This window comes from Scyliorhinus torazame, chromosome 26 (genome assembly GCF_047496885.1).
Source record: "Scyliorhinus torazame isolate Kashiwa2021f chromosome 26, sScyTor2.1, whole genome shotgun sequence".
NCBI classification, from domain to species: Eukaryota; Metazoa; Chordata; class Chondrichthyes; order Carcharhiniformes; family Scyliorhinidae; genus Scyliorhinus; species Scyliorhinus torazame.
In genome coordinates, this window is record NC_092732.1 from 24,590,411 (window position 1) to 24,610,341 (window position 19,931).

General features: G+C 62.2%; 2 protein-coding genes across 2 annotated transcripts in view; both read right to left on the bottom strand.

The window, feature by feature from the left end:
- LOC140402849 (NAD(P)H-hydrate epimerase-like) overlaps nucleotides 1-19,931 on the bottom strand; it is a 923,606-nt gene that overhangs the window by 368,099 nt on the left and 535,576 nt on the right. The gene's annotated exons all lie outside the window — the stretch shown is intronic.
- LOC140402852 (ras-related protein Rab-11A-like) overlaps nucleotides 1-19,931 on the bottom strand; it is a 92,444-nt gene that overhangs the window by 35,157 nt on the left and 37,356 nt on the right. The window contains exons 3-4 of the mRNA XM_072490477.1: nucleotides 3,162-3,355; nucleotides 665-745 (exon numbers count right to left, since the gene is read on the bottom strand). Coding sequence (XP_072346578.1) covers nucleotides 665-745; nucleotides 3,162-3,355 — 275 coding nt within the window. The remainder of the gene's footprint in view (nucleotides 1-664; nucleotides 746-3,161; nucleotides 3,356-19,931) is intronic.

Here is a 19,931-nt window from a genome sequence, read left to right on the forward strand (position 1 = left end):
TAGTGTTGGGTGAGGTTACTGGGTTCTGGGGATAGGGTGGAGGTGTAGCCTTGGGTAGGGTGCTCTTTCCAAGAGCCGGTGCAGACTCGATGGGCCGAATGGCCTCCTTCTGCACTGTAAATTCTATGAAATCTATGACAGAGAGATAGAGCGATAGATAGACAGAGAGAGAGAGAGACAGAGAAAGAGACAGAGAGAGAGAGACAGAGAAAGAGACAGAGAGAGAGATAGAGAGAGAGATAGAGAGAGAGAGACAGACAGAGTGATAGAGAGAGAGAGACATGGAGCAAGAGACAGACAGAGAGATAGAGAGAGAGGTAGAGAGAGACAGACAGAGAGATAGAGCGATAGATAGAGAGAGAGAGAGACAGAGAAAGAGACAGAGAGAGAGAGATAGAGAGAGAGACAGACAGCGAGATAGAGATAGAGAGAGAGAGAGAGAGTCAGAGAGAAAGAGAGAGAGAGAGAGAGACAGACAGACAGAGAGATAGAGCGATAGATAGAGAGACAGAGAGATAGAGACAGAGAAAGAGACAGAGAGAGAGACAGACAGCGAGATAGAGAGAGAGAGAGAGAGTCAGAGAGATAGAGATAGTGAGAGAGCGAGAGATAGAGATAGAGAGAGAGAGAGAGAGAGCTGGGCAGTACTCAAACAGGGGCTGACCTGTGATCACCCTCTGAAAGGCTGGCTCCACATTGGTCGAATCCAGAGCCGACGTCTCCATGTAAAGCAGCTTGTGTTTGTCTGCAGGTGAAACAATGGAGAATCACTGAACCCTCACGGGAACTAGAGGAGGGCCTTCCAACCCCTCCCCACCATCTCCCACCGCTCTGCGATCTCACCCCACCGGCCCAGCTTCGATCCTTCCAGCTCCTTCAAACCCCGAGACACGTCGTCTCAAACCCCTCAACCTCCAGCTTGGTCGATCGGGCATCGCCGTTCAGCGGGGGAGAGAAGGTTCCGGGTTCCTCCCGACCTTTCGACGAGGGAATTGTTTATTTTTTAATTTCAAGTCCTTACTTCTTTCTTTTCAATTACGGGGGCAACTTAGCGCGGCCAATCCACCTACCCCGCACATCTTCGAGTTGTGGGGGCCGAGACACACGCAGACACGGGGAGAATGTGCAAACTCCGCACGGACGGTGACCCGGGGCCGGGATCGGACCCGGGACCAGAGCGCCGTGAGGCAGCAGTGCTAACCACTGCGCCACCGTGCTGCCCTCTCTTACTAATTCATCCATCCCATCCACTGGCCAGGCCAGGAATAGATGCACACCATTGGAAGGGTGAATAGATTAAGAGCTGACCACATTGCTGTGCGTGTGGAGTGGGGGTGGGTCTGGAGTCACGTGTAGGCCAGACCAGGGTGAAGACGGCAGATTTCCCTCCTGAAAGGGGACATTAGTGAGTGGAGCAGGTGGGGGGTTTCTTTCCCGACCATCGATGACCGCTGTCACGGTCGCCGTCACCCCGACGCGCTTTTCCAATTCCGGATTTTATGACTCGGATTTGAATTCCGCCGCGTGAGGGGGATTCGAACCCGCAACCCCAACTCCTCAGGGTGAGAGTCCGGCCACATGACACCCCCCACCCCACCACCCACCCCAACCCCCCCCCCCCCACCCCCCTCCACCCCTCCACCCCCCCACCCCACCCCAGGCCACTGCCTCCCCTCAATTTCCATGTCCTGCAACCCACGTTAACTCTCGTAGGCCAACACTCCCCCACCCCCCTCACTCATCCCCTCCCCAACCCCCACCCCATTCCCCTCCCCCAACCCCCTCACTCATCCCCTCCCCAACCCCCACCCCATTCCCCTCCCCCAACCCCCTCACCCACCCCATTCCCCTCCCCCAACCCCCTCACTCATCCCCTCCCCAACCCCCACCCCATTCCACTCCCCCCAACCCCATCTCCCACCCCCCTCACTCATCCCCTCCCCCACCCCCCCTCACTCATCCCCTCCCCCACCCCTCTCACTCATCCCCTCCCCCACCCCCCTACCCCCTCCCCTCCCCACCCCATTCCCCTCCCCCAACCCCATCTCCCACCCCCCTCACTCATCCCCTCCCCCACCCCACCCTATTCCCCTCCCCCAACCCCCTCACTCATCCCCTCCCCAACCCCCACCCCATTCCCCTCCCCCAACCCCATCTCCCACCCCCCTCACTCATCCCCTCCCCCACCCCCCTCACTCATCCCCTCCCCCACCCCCCTCACTCATCCCCTCCCCCACCCCCCCACATCCCCTCCCCAACCCCCACCCCATTCCCCTCCCCCAATCCCATCTCCCACCCCCCTCACTCATCCCCTCCCCCACCCCCTCACTCATTCCCTCCCCCACCCCCTCACTCATCCCCTCCCCCACCCCCCCATCCCCTCCCCATCCCACCCCATTCCCCACCCACATTCCCCTCCCCCAACCCCCTCACCCATCCCCTCCCCCTCCCCCATCCCCTCCCACCTCCCCTCACTCATCCCCTCCCCATCCCCTTCCCTTCCCCACCCCATTCCCCTCCCCAACCCCCTCACCCATCCCGTCCCCAACCCCCTCCCACCCCCTCACTCATCTCCTCCCCAACACCCACCCCATCCCCTCACACATCCCCTCCCCATCCCCCATCCCCTCCCCCACCCCATTCCCCTCCCCCAACCCCCTCACCCATCCCCTCCCCCACCCCCCCACCCCATTCCACTCCTCCATTCCCCCCACCGCCTCCCCTCACCCCCACCCCTCCCCATCCCCCATCCCCCCCCACCTCCTCCCCTCACCGCCCCCCCAGCCACACCCCATCCCCCACCCCTCCCCGTCCCTCCACCGGCGATTGGACGGGGCAGTCTCCGGGGCCTAGCGATTGGACGGGGCAGTCTCCGGGGCCTAGCGATTGGACGGGACAGTCTGCGCACATCAATGATTGGCCGGGAAAGCCTCTGTTGCTTCGTGATTGGACGGGACAGTGATTGGCTCGGGCACCGTCACGTCATTGACCTCATGACCTTTCACCTCCCGCGCCCACCCTTGAACCCCCCCCCCCCCCCCAGCCCGTGAACAGCAGATCTCGGGTGCCCTCTCGGTGGTGACACCCCCCCCCCCACCCCACCCCCAAAAGACGCCCTCCACCCCCAGCCCACAAGGTGGGAGGGGAGGGGACGGATTTACCTGCGAATGACTTGGCCTCCTCGACGGGGACAGCCCGGATCTCGCTGAGGTCACACTTGTTCCCGACCAACATGACCACCAGGTTGTTATCTGCGTGGTCAAGCAACTCGTTCAGCCAACGCTCCACGCTCTCGTAGGTCAGATGCTTGGAGATGTCGTACACCAGGAGCGCCCCCACAGCCCCGCGGTAGTACCTGCGGGAACCAGACACACCCACGTCATCCTGGCTCCCACGGCAACAAGCGCCAACCCTCTAGAGTCCCCAAGAATTAAGCAACATTGGCGCCACGCAAGAGCCAGGCGATGACCATCTCCTACAAGAGAGGATCTAACTATCTCCCCCTTGACATTCAATGGCATGACCATCGCCGAATCCCCCCACTATCGACCAGGGCTCAGCCATAGACTGTTCCCGGGGGACAGGAATGGAGTCGGCCCCTTGGGATGGGGAATGGAGTCCGGAATGGGGACAGAGAACAATCTTTTCCCATGAGTGTTTCATCGGCACATGAGAACCATATCATTAGGCGAGGGTCATATTTATATCGCCATTATTCCTGTCCCATCCCCATTCAAACAGCCCCTACCTTTCGCCCAATAGCGATCGGGGGATCTTTTACATCCACCTGCGAACATAGAATCATAGAGTTTACAGCACAGAAGGACGCCATTCGGCCCATCGAGTCTGCACCGGCTCTTGGAAAGAGCACCCTACCCAAGGTCAACACCTCCACCCTATCCCCATAACCCAGTAACCCCACCCTACACGAAGGGCGGACACGGGGAGGATGTGCAGACTCCAAACAGACAGTGACCCAAGCCGGGAATCGAGCCCCGGCCCCTGGTGCTGTGAAGCAATTGTGCCAACCACTGAGCTACTGTGCCGCGATAGCAGATGGGGACATCAACTGAGGCCCAGGAAGGAGGCTGTCTCAATTTAGCTGGACAGGGCTTTGGCGAGGGCAGACCTGGAGCATTGCGGGCAACTTAGCTAAGAAAGGCTAGACTTGGTGCAGAGGGAGAGTAGCGAAGGGTCGCCAGGCGGATTCCTGGGATGGCCGCACTGTAGCATGGAGAGAGATTGGGTCGGCCGGCCCTGTATTCACTGGGAGTTTAGCTGGACGAGAGGGGATCTGATTGGAACGAGTCCCACGGGGCTGGACACACTGGATGGAGGGGCGATGCACCCTCTGGATGTCGCACGGGGGTCACAGGGGCCTCGGAATGCGGGGAAGACCAGAGAGGACACAGATGAGGAGCAATTTCTTCACCCAGAGGGAGGTGAACCTGTGGAGGTCAAGTCACTAAAGATATTTAAGAAGAACATTGGTTTCTGGACTCTGAGGCCAGCCAGGGGTAGGAGGAGAGTGTGGGGTTGGAAGAGAGGATCAGCTACGGTCAGTGAGGGGACAGGCTCACCGCTAATTTCTACATTTTAATGTGACATTGCAACGGTGCTCCTCTGACAGCGCGGCGCTCCCTCAGTACTGACCCTCTGACAGTGCGGCGCTCCCTCAGTACTGACCCTCCCACAGTGCGGCACTCCCTCAGTACTGACCCTCCCACAGTGCGGCGCTCCCTCAGGACTGACCCTCTCACAGTACGGCACTCCCTCAGTACTGACCCTCCCACAGTGCGGCACTCCCTCAGTACTGACCCTCCCACAGTGTGGCGCTCCCTCAGTACTGACCCTCCCACAGTGCGGCGCTCCCTCAGTACTGACCCTCCGACAGTGCGGTGCTCCCTCAGTACTGACCCTCTCACAGTGCGGCGCTCCCTCAGTACTGACCCTCTCACAGTGCGGTGCTCCCTCAGCACTGACCCTCCCACAGTGCGTGCTCCCTCAGTACTGACCCTCCCACAGTGCGGCACTCCCTCAGTACTGACCCTCCCACAGTGCGGCACTCCCTCATTACTGACCCTCCCACAGTGCGGCACTCCCTCAGTACTGACCCTCTCACAGTGCGGCGCTCCCTCAGTACTGACCCTCCCACAGTGCGGCGCTCCCTCAGTGCTGACCCTCTCACAGTGCGGCGCTCCCTCAGTACTGACCCTCTCACAGTGCGGCACTCCCTCAGTACTGACCCTCCCACAGTGCGGCGCTCCCTCAGTACTGACCCTCCGACAATGCGGCACTCCCTCAGTACGGACCCTCCCACAGTGCAGTGCTCCCTCAGTACTGACCCTCCCACTGTGCGGCACTCCCTCAGTACTGACCCTCCCACAGTGCGGTGCTCCCTCAGTACTGACCCTCTCACATTGCGGCGCTCCCTCAGTACTGACCCTCCCACAGTGCGGCACTCCCTCAGTACTGACCCTCCCACAATGCGGTGCTCCCTCAGTACTGACCCTCTCACAGTGCGGCGCTCCCTCAGTACTGACCCTCCCACAGTGCGGCGCTCCCTCAGTACTGACCCTCTCACAGTGCGGCGCTCCCTCAGTACTGACCCTCTCACAGTGCGGCGCTCCCTCAGTACTGACCCTCCCACAGTGCGGTGCTCCCTCAGTACTGACCCTCTCACAGTGCGGCGCTCCCTCAGTACTGACCCTCCCACAGTGCGGCGCTCCCTCAGTACTGACCCTCCCACAGTGCGGCGCTCCCTCAGTACTGACCCTCCCACGGTGCGGCACTCCCTCAGTACTGACCCTCTCACAGTGCGGCGCTCCCTCAGTACTGACCCTCCGACAGTGCGGCACTCCCTCAGCACTGACCCTCTCACAGTGCGGCGCTCCCTCAGTACTGACCCTCTCACAGTGCGGCACTCCCTCAGTACTGACCCTCCCACAGTGCGGCGCTCCCTCAGTACAGACCCTCCCACAGTGCGGCGCTCCCTCAGTATGACCCTCTCACAGTGCGGTGCTCCCTCAGTACTGACCCTCCCACAGTACGGCGCTCCCTCAGTACTGACCCTCCCACAGTGCGGCGCTCCCTCAGTACTGACCCTCTCACAGTGCGGTGCTCCCTCAGTACTGACCCTCCCACAGTGCGGCACTCCCTCAGTACTGACCCTCCCACAGTGCGGCACTCCCTAATTACTGACCCTCCCACAGTGCGGCACTCCCTCAGTACTGACCCTCTCACAGTGCGGCGCTCCCTCAGTACTGACCCTCCCACAGTGCGGCGCTCCCTCAGTACTGACCCTCTCACAGTGCGGCGCTCCCTCAGTACTGACCCTCTCACAGTGCGGCACTCCCTCAGTGCTGACCCTCCCACAGTGCGGCGCTCCCTCAGTACTGACCCTCCGACAGTGCGGCACTCCCTCAGTACGGACCCTCCCACAGTGCAGTGCTCCCTCAGTACTGACCCTCCCACTGTGCGGCACTCCCTCAGTACTGACCCTCCCACAGTGCGGTGCTCCCTCAGTACTGACCCTCTCACATTGCGGCGCTCCCTCAGTACTGACCCTCCCACAGTGCGGCACTCCCTCAGTACTGACCCTCTCACAGAGCGGCGCTCCCTCAGTACTGACCCTCCCACAGTGCGGTGCTCCCTCAGTACTGACCCTCTCACAGTGCGGCGCTCCCTCAGTACTGACCTCCCACAGTGCGGCGCTCCCTCAGTACTGACCCTCCCACAGTGCGGCGCTCCCTCAGTACTGACCCTCCCACAGTGCGGCACTCCCTCAGTACTGACCCTCTCACAGTGCGGCGCTCCCTCAGTACTGACCCTCCGACAGTGCGGCACTCCCTCAGCACTGACCCTCTCACAGTGCGGCGCTCCCTCAGTACTGACCCTCCCACAGTGCGGCGCTCCCTCAGGACTGACCCTCTCACAGTACGGCACTCCCTCAGTACTGACCCTCCGACACTGCGGCACTCCCTCAGTACTGACCCTCCGACAGTGCGGAGCTCCCTCAGTACTGACCCTCCCTAGTGCGGCACTCACTCTGTGCTGACCCTCCCACAGTGCGGCACACCCTCTGTGCTGGCCCTCCCACAGTGCGGCGCTCCCTCAATACTGACCCTCCCACAGTGCGGTGCTCCCTCAGTACTGACCCTCCGACAGTGCGGCACTCCCTCAGTACTGAACCTCTCACAGTGCGACGCTCCCTCAGTACTGACCCTCTGACAGTGCAGCACTCCCTCAGTACTGACCCTCTCACAGTGGGGGGCTCGCTCAGTACTGACCCTCCCACAGTGCGGTACTCCCTCAGTACTGACCCTCCCACAGTGCGGTGCTCCCTCAGTACTGACCCTCCCACAGTGCGGCGCTCCCTCAGTACTGATCCTCCGACAGTGCGGTGCTCCCTCAGTACTGACCCTCTCAATGTGCGGTGCTCCCTCAGTACTGACCCTCCCACAGTGCGGCACTCCCTCAGTACTAACCCTCCCACAGTGCGGTGCTCCCTCAGTACTGACCCTCTCGCAGTGCGGCACTCCCTCAGTACTGGCCCTCCGACAGTGTGGCATTCCCTCAGTACTGACCCTCTCACAGTGCGGGGCTCCCTCAGTACTGACCCTCCCACAGTGCGGCGCTCCCTCAGGACTGACCCTCTCACATTGCGGCGCTCCCTCAGTACTGACCCTCCCACAGTGCGGCACTCCCTCAGTACTGACCCTCTCACAGTGCGGCGCTCCCTCAGTACTGACCCTCCCACAGTGCGGTGCTCCCTCAGTACTGACCCTCTCACAGTGCGGCGCTCCCTCAGTACTGACCCTCCCACAGTGCGGCGCTCCCTCAGTACTGACCCTCCCACAGTGCGGCACTCCCTCAGTACTGACCCTCTCACAGTGCGGCGCTCCCTCAGTACTGACCCTCCGACAGTGCGGCACTCCCTCAGCACTGACCCTCTCACAGTGCGGCGCTCCCTCAGTACTGACCCTCTCACAGTGCGGCACTCCCTCAGTACTGACCCTCCCACAGTGCGGCGCTCCCTCAGTACAGACCCTCCCACAGTGCGGCGCTCCCTCAGTACTGACCCTCTCACAGTGCGGTGCTCCCTCAGTACTGACCCTCCCACAGTGCGGCACTCCCTCAGTACTGACCCTCCCACAGTGCGGCGCTCCCTCAGTACTGACCCTCTCACAGTGCGGTGCTCCCTCAGTACTGACCCTCCCACAGTGCGGCACTCCCTCAGTACTGACCCTCCCACAGTGCGGCACTCCCTCATTACTGACCCTCCCACAGTGCGGCACTCCCTCAGTACTGACCCTCTCACAGTGCGGCGCTCCCTCAGTACTGACCCTCCCACAGTGCAGCGCTCCCTCAGTACTGACCCTCTCACAGTGCGGCGCTCCCTCAGTACTGACCCTCTCACAGTGCGGCACTCCCTCAGTACTGACCCTCCCACAGTGCGGCGCTCCCTCAGTACTGACCCTCCGACAATGCGGCACTCCCTCAGTACGGACCCTCCCACAGTGCAGTGCTCCCTCAGTACTGACCCTCCCACTGTGCGGCACTCCCTCAGTACTGACCCTCCCACAGTGCGGTGCTCCCTCAGTACTGACCCTCTCACATTGCGGCGCTCCCTCAGTACTGACCCTCCCACAGTGCGGCACTCCCTCAGTACTGACCCTCTCACAGTGCGGCGCTCCCTCAGTACTGACCCTCCCACAGTGCGGTGCTCCCTCAGTACTGACCCTCTCACAGTGCGGCGCTCCCTCAGTACTGACCCTCCCACAGTGCGGCGCTCCCTCAGTACTGACCCTCCCACAGTGCGGCGCTCCCTCAGTACTGACCCTCCCACAGTGCGGCACTCCCTCAGTACTGACCCTCTCACAGTGCGGCGCTCCCTCAGTACTGACCCTCCGACAGTGCGGCACTCCCTCAGCACTGACCCTCTCACAGTGCGGCGCTCCCTCAGTACTGACCCTCCCACAGTGCGGCGCTCCCTCAGGACTGACCCTCTCACAGTACGGCACTCCCTCAGTACTGACCCTCCGACACTGCGGCACTCCCTCAGTACTGACCCTCCGACAGTGCGGAGCTCCCTCAGTACTGACCCTCCCTAGTGCGGCACTCCCTCTGTGCTGACCCTCCCACAGTGCGGCACACCCTCTGTGCTGACCCTCCCACAGTGCGGCGCTCCCTCAATACTGACCCTCCCACAGTGCGGTGCTCCCTCAGTACTGACCCTCCGACAGTGCGGCACTCCCTCAGTACTGAACCTCTCACAGTGCGACGCTCCCTCAGTACTGACCCTCTGACAGTGCAGCACTCCCTCAGTACTGACCCTCTCACAGTGGGGGGCTCGCTCAGTACTGACCCTCCCACAGTGCGGTACTCCCTCAGTACTGACCATCCCACAGTGCGGTGCTCCCTCAGTACTGACCCTCCCACAGTGCGGCGCTCCCTCAGTACTGATCCTCCGACAGTGCGGTGCTCCCTCAGTACTGACCCTCTCAATGTGCGGTGCTCCCTCAGTACTGACCCTCCCACAGTGCGGCACTCCCTCAGTACTAACCCTCCCACAGTGCGGTGCTCCCTCAGTACTGACCCTCTCGCAGTGCGGCACTCCCTCAGTACTGGCCCTCCGACAGTGTGGCATTCCCTCAGTACTGACCCTCTCACAGTGCGGGGCTCCCTCAGTACTGACCCTCTCACAGTGCGGCGCTCCCTCAGTACTGACCCTCCCACAGTGCGGCGCTCCCTCAGTACTGACCCTCCCACAGTGCGGCACTCCCTCAGTACTGACCCTCTCACAGTGCGGCGCTCCCTCAGTACTGACCCTCCGACAGTGCGGCACTCCCTCAGCACTGACCCTCTCACAGTGCGGCGCTCCCTCAGTACTGACCCTCTCACAGTGCGGCACTCCCTCAGTACTGACCCTCCCACAGTGCGGCGCTCCCTCAGTACAGACCCTCCCACAGTGCGGCGCTCCCTCAGTACTGACCCTCTCACAGTGCGGTGCTCCCTCAGTACTGACCCTCCCACAGTGCGGCACTCCCTCAGTACTGACCCTCCCACAGTGCGGCGCTCCCTCAGTACTGACCCTCTCACAGTGCGGTGCTCCCTCAGTACTGACCCTCCCACAGTGCGGCTCTCCCTCAGTACTGACCCTCCCACAGTGCGGCACTCCCTCATTACTGACCCTCCCACTGTGCGGCACTCCCTCAGTACTGACCCTCTCACAGTGCGGCGCTCCCTCAGTACTGACCCTCCCACAGTGCAGCGCTCCCTCAGTACTGACCCTCTCACAGTGCGGCGCTCCCTCAGTACTGACCCTCTCACAGTGCGGCACTCCCTCAGTACTGACCCTCCCACAGTGCGGCGCTCCCTCAGTACTGACCCTCCGACAATGCGGCACTCCCTCAGTACGGACCCTCCCACAGTGCAGTGCTCCCTCAGTACTGACCCTCCCACTGTGCGGCACTCCCTCAGTACTGACCCTCCCACAGTGCGGTGCTCCCTCAGTACTGACCCTCTCACATTGCGGCGCTCCCTCAGTACTGACCCTCCCACAGTGCGGCACTCCCTCAGTACTGACCCTCTCACAGTGCGGCGCTCCCTCAGTACTGACCCTCCCACAGTGCGGTGCTCCCTCAGTACTGACCCTCTCACAGTGCGGCGCTCCCTCAGTACTGACCCTCCCACAGTGCGGCGCTCCCTCAGTACTGACCCTCCCACAGTGCGGCGCTCCCTCAGTACTGACCCTCCCACAGTGCGGCACTCCCTCAGTACTGACCCTCTCACAGTGCGGCGCTCCCTCAGTACTGACCCTCCGACAGTGCGGCACTCCCTCAGCACTGACCCTCTCACAGTGCGGCGCTCCCTCAGTACTGACCCTCCCACAGTGCGGCGCTCCCTCAGGACTGACCCTCTCACAGTACGGCACTCCCTCAGTACTGACCCTCCGACACTGCGGCACTCCCTCAGTACTGACCCTCCGACAGTGCGGAGATCCCTCAGTACTGACCCTCCCTAGTGCGGCACTCCCTCTGTGCTGACCCTCCCACAGTGCGGCACACCCTCTGTGCTGACCCTCCCACAGTGCGGCGCTCCCTCAATACTGACCCTCCCACAGTGCGGTGCTCCCTCAGTACTGACCCTCCGACAGTGCGGCACTCCCTCAGTACTGAACCTCTCACAGTGCGACGCTCCCTCAGTACTGACCCTCTGACAGTGCAGCACTCCCTCAGTACTGACCCTCTCACAGTGGGGGGCTCGCTCAGTACTGACCCTCCCACAGTGCGGTACTCCCTCAGTACTGACCCTCCCACAGTGCGGTGCTCCCTCAGTACTGACCCTCCCACAGTGCGGCGCTCCCTCAGTACTGATCCTCCGACAGTGCGGTGCTCCCTCAGTACTGACCCTCTCAATGTGCGGTGCTCCCTCAGTACTGACCCTCTCGCAGTGCGGCACTCCCTCAGTACTGGCCCTCCGACAGTGTGGCATTCCCTCAGTACTGACCCTCTCACAGTGCGCGGCTCCCTCAGTACTGACCCTCTCACAGTGCAGCACTCCCTCAGTACTGACCCTCTCACAGTGCGGTGCTCCCTCAGTACTGGCCCTCCGACAGTGTGGCGCTCCCTCAGTACTGACCCTCTCACAGTGCAGCACTCCCTCAGTACTGACCCTCTCACAGTGCGGGGCTCACTCAGTACTGACCCTCTCACAGTGCAGCACTCCCTCAGTACTGACCCTCTCACAGTGCGGGGCTCCCTCAGTACTGACCCTCTCACAGTGCAGCACTCCCTCAGTACTGACCCTCTCACAGTGCGGTGCTCCCTCAGTACTGACCCTCTCAAAGTGCGGCGCTCCCTCAGCACTGACCCTCCCACAGTGCGGCACTCACTCAGTACTGACCCTCCCACAGTGCGGTGCTCCCTCAGTACTGATCCTCCCACAGTGCGGCGCTCCCTCAGCACTGACTTTCCGACAATGCGGCACTCCCTCAGTATTGACCCTCCCACAGTGCGGCACTCCCTTAGTACTGACCCTCTCACAGTGCGGCACACCCTCAGTACTGACCCTCCCACAGTGCGGCGCTCCCTCAGTATTGACCCTCCCACAGTGCGGCACTCCCTTAGTACTGACCCTCTCACAGTGCGGCACACCCTCAGTACTGACCCTCCCACAGTGCGGCACACCCTCAGTACTGACCCTCCCACAGTGCGGCGCTCCCTCAGTATTGACCCTCCCACAGTGCGGCACTCCCTCAGTACTGACCCTCCCACAGTCCGGCGCTCCCTCAGTACTGACCCTCCGACAGTGCGGCACTCCCTCAGTACTGAACCTCCCACAGTGCGGCGCTCCCTCAGTACTAACCCTCCCACAGTGCGGTGCTCCCTCAGTACTGAACCTCTCACAGTGCGGCGCTCCCTCAGTACTGACTCTCTGACAGTGCAGCAAGCCCTCAGTACAGACCCTCTCACAGTGGGGGGCTCCCTCAGTACTGACTCTCCGACAGGGGGGCGCTCCCTCAGTACTGACCCTCTCACAGTGCGGCACTCCCTCAGTACTGACCCTTGGACAGTGCGACGCTCCCTCAGTACTGACGCCTTTACAGTGCGGCGCTCCCTCAGTACTGACTCTCCGACAGTGCGGAGCTCCATCAGTACTGACCCTCTGACAGTGTGGCGCTCCCTCAGTACTGACCCTCCCACAGTGCGGCGCTCCCTCAGTACTGACCCTCCCACAGTGTGGCACTCCCTCAGTACGGACCCTCCAACAGTGCGGCACTCCCTCAGTACTGACCCTCCCACAGTGCGGCGCTCCCTCAGCACTGACCCTGCGACAGTGCGACGCTCCCTCAGCACTGACCCTCCCACAGTGCGACGCTCCCTCAGCACTGACCCTCCCACAGTGCGGTGCTCCCTCAGTACTGACCCTCTCACAGTGCGGCACTCACTCAGTACTGACCCTCCGACAGTGCGGCACTCCCTCACTACTGACCCTCTCACAGTACGGCACTCCCTCAGTACTGACCCTCCCACAGAGTGGCACACCCTCAGTACTAACCCTCCCACAGTGCGGTGCTCCCTCAGTACTGACCCTCCGACACTGCGACGCTCCCTTAGTACTGACTCTGACAGTGCAGCACGCCCTCAGTACAGACCCTCTCACAGTTGGGGGCTCCCTCAGTACTGACTCTCCGAAAGGGGGGCGCTCCCTCAGCACTGACCCTCCCACAGTGCGGCGCTCCCTCAGCACTGACCCTGCGACAGTGCGGCGCTCCCTCACTACTGACCCTCCCACAGTGCGGCGCTCCCTCAGTACTGACCCTCCCACAGTGCGGCACTCCCTCAGTACTGACCCTCCCACAGTGCGGCACTCCCTCAGTACTGACCCTCCCACAGTGCGGCACTCCCTCAGTACTGGCCCTCCGACAGTGCGGCGCTCCCTCAGTACTGACACTGTGACAGTGTGGCATTCCCTCAGTACTGATCCTCCCACAGTGCGGCGCTCCCTCAGCACTGACTTTCCGACCGTGCGGCGCTCCCTCCGTACTGAACCTCCGTCGGTGCGGTGCTCAGTCAGCACTGACCCCTTTACAGTGCGGCGCTCCCTCAGTACTGACTCTCCGACAGTGCGGAGCTCCATCAGTACTGACCCTCTGACAGTGTGTCGCTCCCTCAGTACTGACCCTCCCACAGTGCGCCGCTCCCTCAGTACTGACCCTCCCACAGTGTGGCACTCCCTCAGTACGGACCCTCCAACAGTGCGGCACTCCCTCAGTACTGACCCTCCCACAGTGCGACGCTCCCTCAGCACTGACCCTCCCACAGTGCGACGCTCCCTCAGCACTGACCCTCCCACAGTGCGGTGCTCCCTCAGTACTGACCCTCTCACAGTGCGGCACTCACTCAGTACTGACCCTCCGACAGTGCGGCGCTCCCTCAGTACTGACCCTCCGACAGTGCGGCACTCCCTCAGTACTGACCCTCTCACAGTACGGCACTCCCTCAGTACTGACCCTCCCACAGAGTGGCACACCCTCAGTACTAACCCTCCCACAGTGCGGTGCTCCCTCAGTACTGACCCTCCGACACTGCGACGCTCCCTTAGTACTGACTCTGACAGTGCAGCACGCCCTCAGTACAGACCCTCTCACAGTTGGGGGCTCCCTCAGTACTGACTCTCCGAAAGGGGGGCGCACCCTCAGCACTGACCCTCCCACAGTGCGGCGCTCCCTCAGCACTGACCCTGCGACAGTGCGGCGCTCCCTCAGTACTGACCCTCCCACAGTGCGGCACTCCCTCAGTACTGACCCTCCCACAGTGCGGCACTCCCTCAGTACTGGCCCTCCGACAGTGCGGCGCTCCCTCAGTACTGACCCTCCCACAGTGCGGCGCTCCCTCAGTACTGACCCTCCCACAGTGCGGCGCTCCCTCAGTACTGACCCTCCGACAGTGCGGTACTCCCTCAGTACTGACCCTCCCACAGTGCGGCGCTCCCTCAGTACTGACCCTCCGACAGTGCGGCGCTCCCTCAGTACTGACCCTCCCACAGTGCGGCGCTCCCTCAGTACTGACCCTCCCACAGTGCGGCGCTCCCTCAGTACTGACCCTCCACAGTGCAGCACTCCCTCAGTACTGGCCCTCCGACAGTGCGGCGCTCCCTCAGTACTGACACTGTGACAGTGTGGCATTCCCTCAGTACTGATCCTCCCACAGTGCGGCGCTCCCTCAGCACTGACTTTCCGACCGTGCGGCGCTCCCTCAGTACTGAACCTCCGTCGGTGCGGTGCTCAGTCAGCACTGACCCTCTGACAGTGCGGTGCTCCCTCAGTATTGACACTCCCACAGTGCGGAACTCCCTTAGTACTGACCCTCCACAGTGCGGCACACCCTCAGTACTGACCCTCCCACAGTGCGGCGCTCCCTCAGTACTGACCCTCCGACTGTGCTGCACAGCCTCAGTACTGACCCTCCCACAGTGCGGCGCTCCCTCATTACTGACCCTCCGACAGTGCTGCACTCCCTCAGTACTGAACCTCCCACAGTGCGGCGCTCCCTCAGTACTAACCCACCCACAGTGCGGTGCTCCCTCAGTACTGAACCTCTCACAGTGCGGCGCTCCCTCAGTACTGACTCTCTGACAGTGCAGCACGCCCTCAGTACAGACACTCTCACAGTGGGGGGCTCCCTCAGTACTGACTCTCCGACAGGGGGGCGCTCCCTCAGTACTGACCCTCCCACAGTGCGGCACTCCCTCAGTACTGACCCTCCGACAGTGCGACGCTCCCTCAGTACTGACCCTCCGACAGTGCGGCGCTCCCTCGGTACTGACCCCTTTACAGTGCGGCGCTCCCTCAGTACTGACTCTCCGACAGTGCGGAGCTCCATCAGTACTGACCCTCTGACAGTGTGGCGCTCCCTCAGTACTGATCCTCCCACAGTGCGGGGCTCCCTCAGTACTGACCCTCCCACAGTGTGGCACTCCCTCAGTACTGACCCTCCAACAGTGCGGCACTCCCTCAGTACTGACCCTCCAACAGTGCGATGCTCCCTCAGCACTGACCCTCCCACAGTGCGGCGCTCCCTCAGCACTGACCCTGCGACAGTGAGGTGCTCCCTCAGTACTGACCCTATCACAGTGCGGCACTCACTCAGTACTGACCCTCCGACAGTGCGGCGCATCCTCAGTACTGACCCTACGACAGTGCGGCGCTCCCTCAGTACTGACCCTCCGACAGTGCGGCACTCCCTCAGTACTGACCCTCTCACAGTACGGCACTCCCTCAGTACTGACCCTCCCACAGAGCGGCACACCCTCAGTACTAACCCTCCCACAGTGCGACGCTCCCTTAGTACTGACTCTCTGACAGTGCAGCACGCCCTCAGTACAGACCCTCTCACAGTGGGGGGCTCCCTCAGTACTGACTCTCCGACAGGGGGGCGCTCCCTCAGTACTGATCCTCCCACAGTGCGACGCTCCCTCAGCACTGACCCTCCCACAGTGCGGCGCTCCCTCAGCACTGACCCTGCGACAGTGAGGCGCTCCCTCAGTACTGGCCCTCCGACAGTGCGGCGCTCCCTCAGTACTGACCCTGTGACAGTGCGACGCACCCTCAGTACTGACCCTGTGACAGTGCGGCACTCCCTCAGTACTGACCCTCCCAGAGTGCGGCGCTCCCTCAGTACTGACCCTGTGACAGTGCGGCACTCCCTCATTACTGACCCTCCCACAGTGTTCCGCTCCCTCAGTACTGACCCTCTGACAGTGCAGCACTCCATCAGTACTGACCCTCTCACAGTGCGGCACTCCCTCAGTACTGACCCTCTCACAGTGCGGGGCTCCCTCAGTACTGACCCTCCCACAGTGCGGTGCTCCCTCAGTACTGACCCTCCGACAGTGCAGCACTCCCTCAGTACTGACCCTCACACAGAGGGGGTTCACTCAGTACTGACTCTCCGACAGTGCGGTGCTACCTCAGTACTGACCCTCTCACAGTGCGGCACTCCCTCAGTACTGACCCTCTCACAGTGCGGGGCTCCCTCAGTACTGACCCTCTCACAGTGCGGCGCTCCCTCAGTACTGACCCTCCCACAGTGCGGCTCTCCCTCAGTACTAACCCTCCCACAGTGCGGTGCTCCGTCTGTACTGACCCTCTCACAGTGCGGCACTCCCTCAGTACTGGCCCTCCGACAGTGTGGCATTCCCTCAGTACTGACCCTCCGACAGTGTGGCATTCCCTCAGTGCTGACCCTCCCACAGTGCGGTGCTCAGTCAGTACTGACCCTCCCACAGTGCGGCGCTCCCTTAGTACTGACCCTCCCACAGTGCGGCGCTCCGTCAGTACTGACCCTCCCACATTGCGGCGCTCCCTCAGTATTGACCCTCCGACCGTGCGGCTCTCCCTCAGTACTGACCCTCTCACAGTGCGGCACACCCTAAGTACTGACCCTCCCACAGTGCGGCGCTCCGTCAGTACTGACCCTCCCACATTGCGGCGCTCCCTCAGTACTGACCCTCCGTCAGTGCGGCCCTCCCTCAGTATTGACCCTCTCACAGTGCGCCGCTCCCTAAGTACTGACCCTCCCACCGTGCGGCGCTCCCTTAGTACTGACCCTTCCACAGTGAGATGCTCCCTCAGTACTGACCCTCCCACAGTGCAGAGCTCACTTAGTACTGAACCTCCCACAGTGCGGCGCTCCCTCAGTACTATCCCTCCCACAGTGCGGTGCTCCGTCAGTACTGACCCTCCCACAGTGCGGCACTCCCTCAGTACTGACCCTCTCACAGTGCGGTGCTCCCTCAGTACTGACTCTCTGACAGTGCAGCACGTCCTCAATACTGACCCTCTCACAGTGCGGAGCTTCCTTGTACTGACTCTCCGACAGTGCGGCGCTCCTTCAGAACTGACCCTCCCCCAGTGCGCCAGTCCCTCAGTACTGACCCTCCGACAGTGCGACGCTCCCTCAGTACTGACCTTCCGACAGTGCGGCGCTCCCTCAGTACTGACCCCTATACAGTGCGACGCTCCCTCAGTACTGACTCTCCGACAGTGCGGAGCTCCCTCATTACTGACCCTCCGACAGTGCGGCACTCCCTCTGTACTGACCCTCCCACAGTGCGGCGCTCCCTAAGCACTGACCCCTCGACAGTGCGGTGCTCCCTCGGTACTGACCCTCCGACAGTGCGGAGCTCCCTCAGAACTGACCCTCCCACAGTGCGGCACTCCCTCAGTACTGACCCTCCGACAGTGCGACGCTCCCTCAGTACTGACCTTCCGACAGTGCGGCGCTCCCTCAGTACTGACCCCTATACAGTGCGGCGCTCCCTCAGTACAGACTCTCCGACAGTGCGGAGCTCCCTCAGTACTGACCCTCCGACAGTGCGGCACTCCCTCAGTACTGACCCTCCCACAGTGCGGCGCTCCCTAAGCACTGACCGCTCGACAGTGCGGTGCTCCCTCGGTACTGACCCTCCGACAGTGCGGAGCTCCCTCAGTACTGACCCTCCCACAGTGCGGCACTCCCTCAGTACTGACCCTCCCACAGTGCGACACTCCCTCAGTACTGTCCCTCCGACAGTGCGGCGCTCCCTCAGTACTGACCCTCCGACAGTGCGGTGCTCCCTCAGAACTGACCCTCCCATAGTCCGGCGCTCCCTCAGTACTGACCCTCCCACAGTGCGGCGCTCCCTCAGTACTGACCCTCCGACAGTGCGGCGCTCCCTCAGTACTGACCCTCCGACAGTGCTGCGCTCCCTCAGTACTGACCCTCCCACAGTGCGACGCTCCCTCAGTACTGCCCCTCCCACAGTGCGGCGCTCCCTCAGTACTGACCCTCCCACAGTGCGGCGCTCCCTCAGTACTGACCCTCCGACTGTGCGGCGCTCCCTCAGTACTGATTCTCTGACAGTGCGGCGCTCCCTAAGCACTGACCCTCCGACAGTGCGGCACTCCCTCAGTACCGACCCTCTGACAGTGCTGCACTCCCTCAGTACTGACCCTCCGACAGTGCGGCGCTCCCTCAGTACTGACCCTCCCACAGTGCGGCGCTCCCTCTGTACTAACCCTCCCACAGTGCTGCACTCCCTCAGTACTGACCCTCCGACAGTGCGGCGCTCCCTCAGTACTGATTCTCTGACAGTGCGGCGCTCCCTCAGTACTGACCCTCCCACAGTGCGGCTCTCCCTCAGTACTAACCCTCCCACAGTGCGGTGCTCCGTCTGTACTGACCCTCTCACAGTGCGGCACTCCCTCAGTACTGGCCCTCCGACAGTGTGGCATTCCCTCAGTACTGACCCTCCGACAGTGTGGCATTCCCTCAGTGCTGACCCTCCCACAGTGCGGTGCTCAGTCAGTACTGACCCTCCCACAGTGCGGCGCTCCCTTAGTACTGACCCTCCCACAGTGCGGCGCTCCGTCAGTACTGACCCTCCCACATTGCGGCGCTCCCTCAGTATTGACCCTCCGACCGTGCGGCTCTCCCTCAGTACTGACCCTCTCACAGTGCGGCACACCCTAAGTACTGACCCTCCCACAGTGCGGCGCTCCGTCAGTACTGACCCTCCCACATTGCGGCGCTCCCTCAGTACTGACCCTCCGTCAGTGCGGCCCTCCCTCAGTATTGACCCTCTCACAGTGCGGCGCTCCCTAAGTACTGACCCTCCCACCGTGCGGCGCTCCCTTAGTACTGACCCTTCCACAGTGAGATGCTCCCTCAGTACTGACCCTCCCACAGTGCAGAGCTCACTTAGTACTGAACCTCCCACAGTGCGGCGCTCCCTCAGTACTATCCCTCCCACAGTGCGGTGCTCCGTCAGTACTGACCCTCCCACAGTGCGGCACTCCCTCAGTACTGACCCTCTCACAGTGCGGTGCTCCCTCAGTACTGACTCTCTGACAGTGCAGCACGTCCTCAATACTGACCCTCTCACAGTGCGGAGCTTCCTTGTACTGACTCTCCGACAGTGCGGCGCTCCTTCAGAACTGACCCTCCCCCAGTGCGGCAGTCCCTCAGTACTGACCCTCCGACAGTGCGACGCTCCCTCAGTACTGACCTTCCGACAGTGCGGCGCTCCCTCAGTACTGACCCCTATACAGTGCGACGCTCCCTCAGTACTGACTCTCCGACAGTGCGGAGCTCCCTCATTACTGACCCTCCGACAGTGCGGCACTCCCTCTGTACTGACCCTCCCACAGTGCGGCGCTCCCTAAGCACTGACCCCTCGACAGTGCGGTGCTCCCTCGGTACTGACCCTCCGACAGTGCGGAGCTCCCTCAGAACTGACCCTCCCACAGTGCGGCACTCCCTCAGTACTGACCCTCCGACAGTGCGACGCTCCCTCAGTACTGACCTTCCGACAGTGCGGCGCTCCCTCAGTACTGACCCCTATACAGTGCGGCGCTCCCTCAGTACAGACTCTCCGACAGTGCG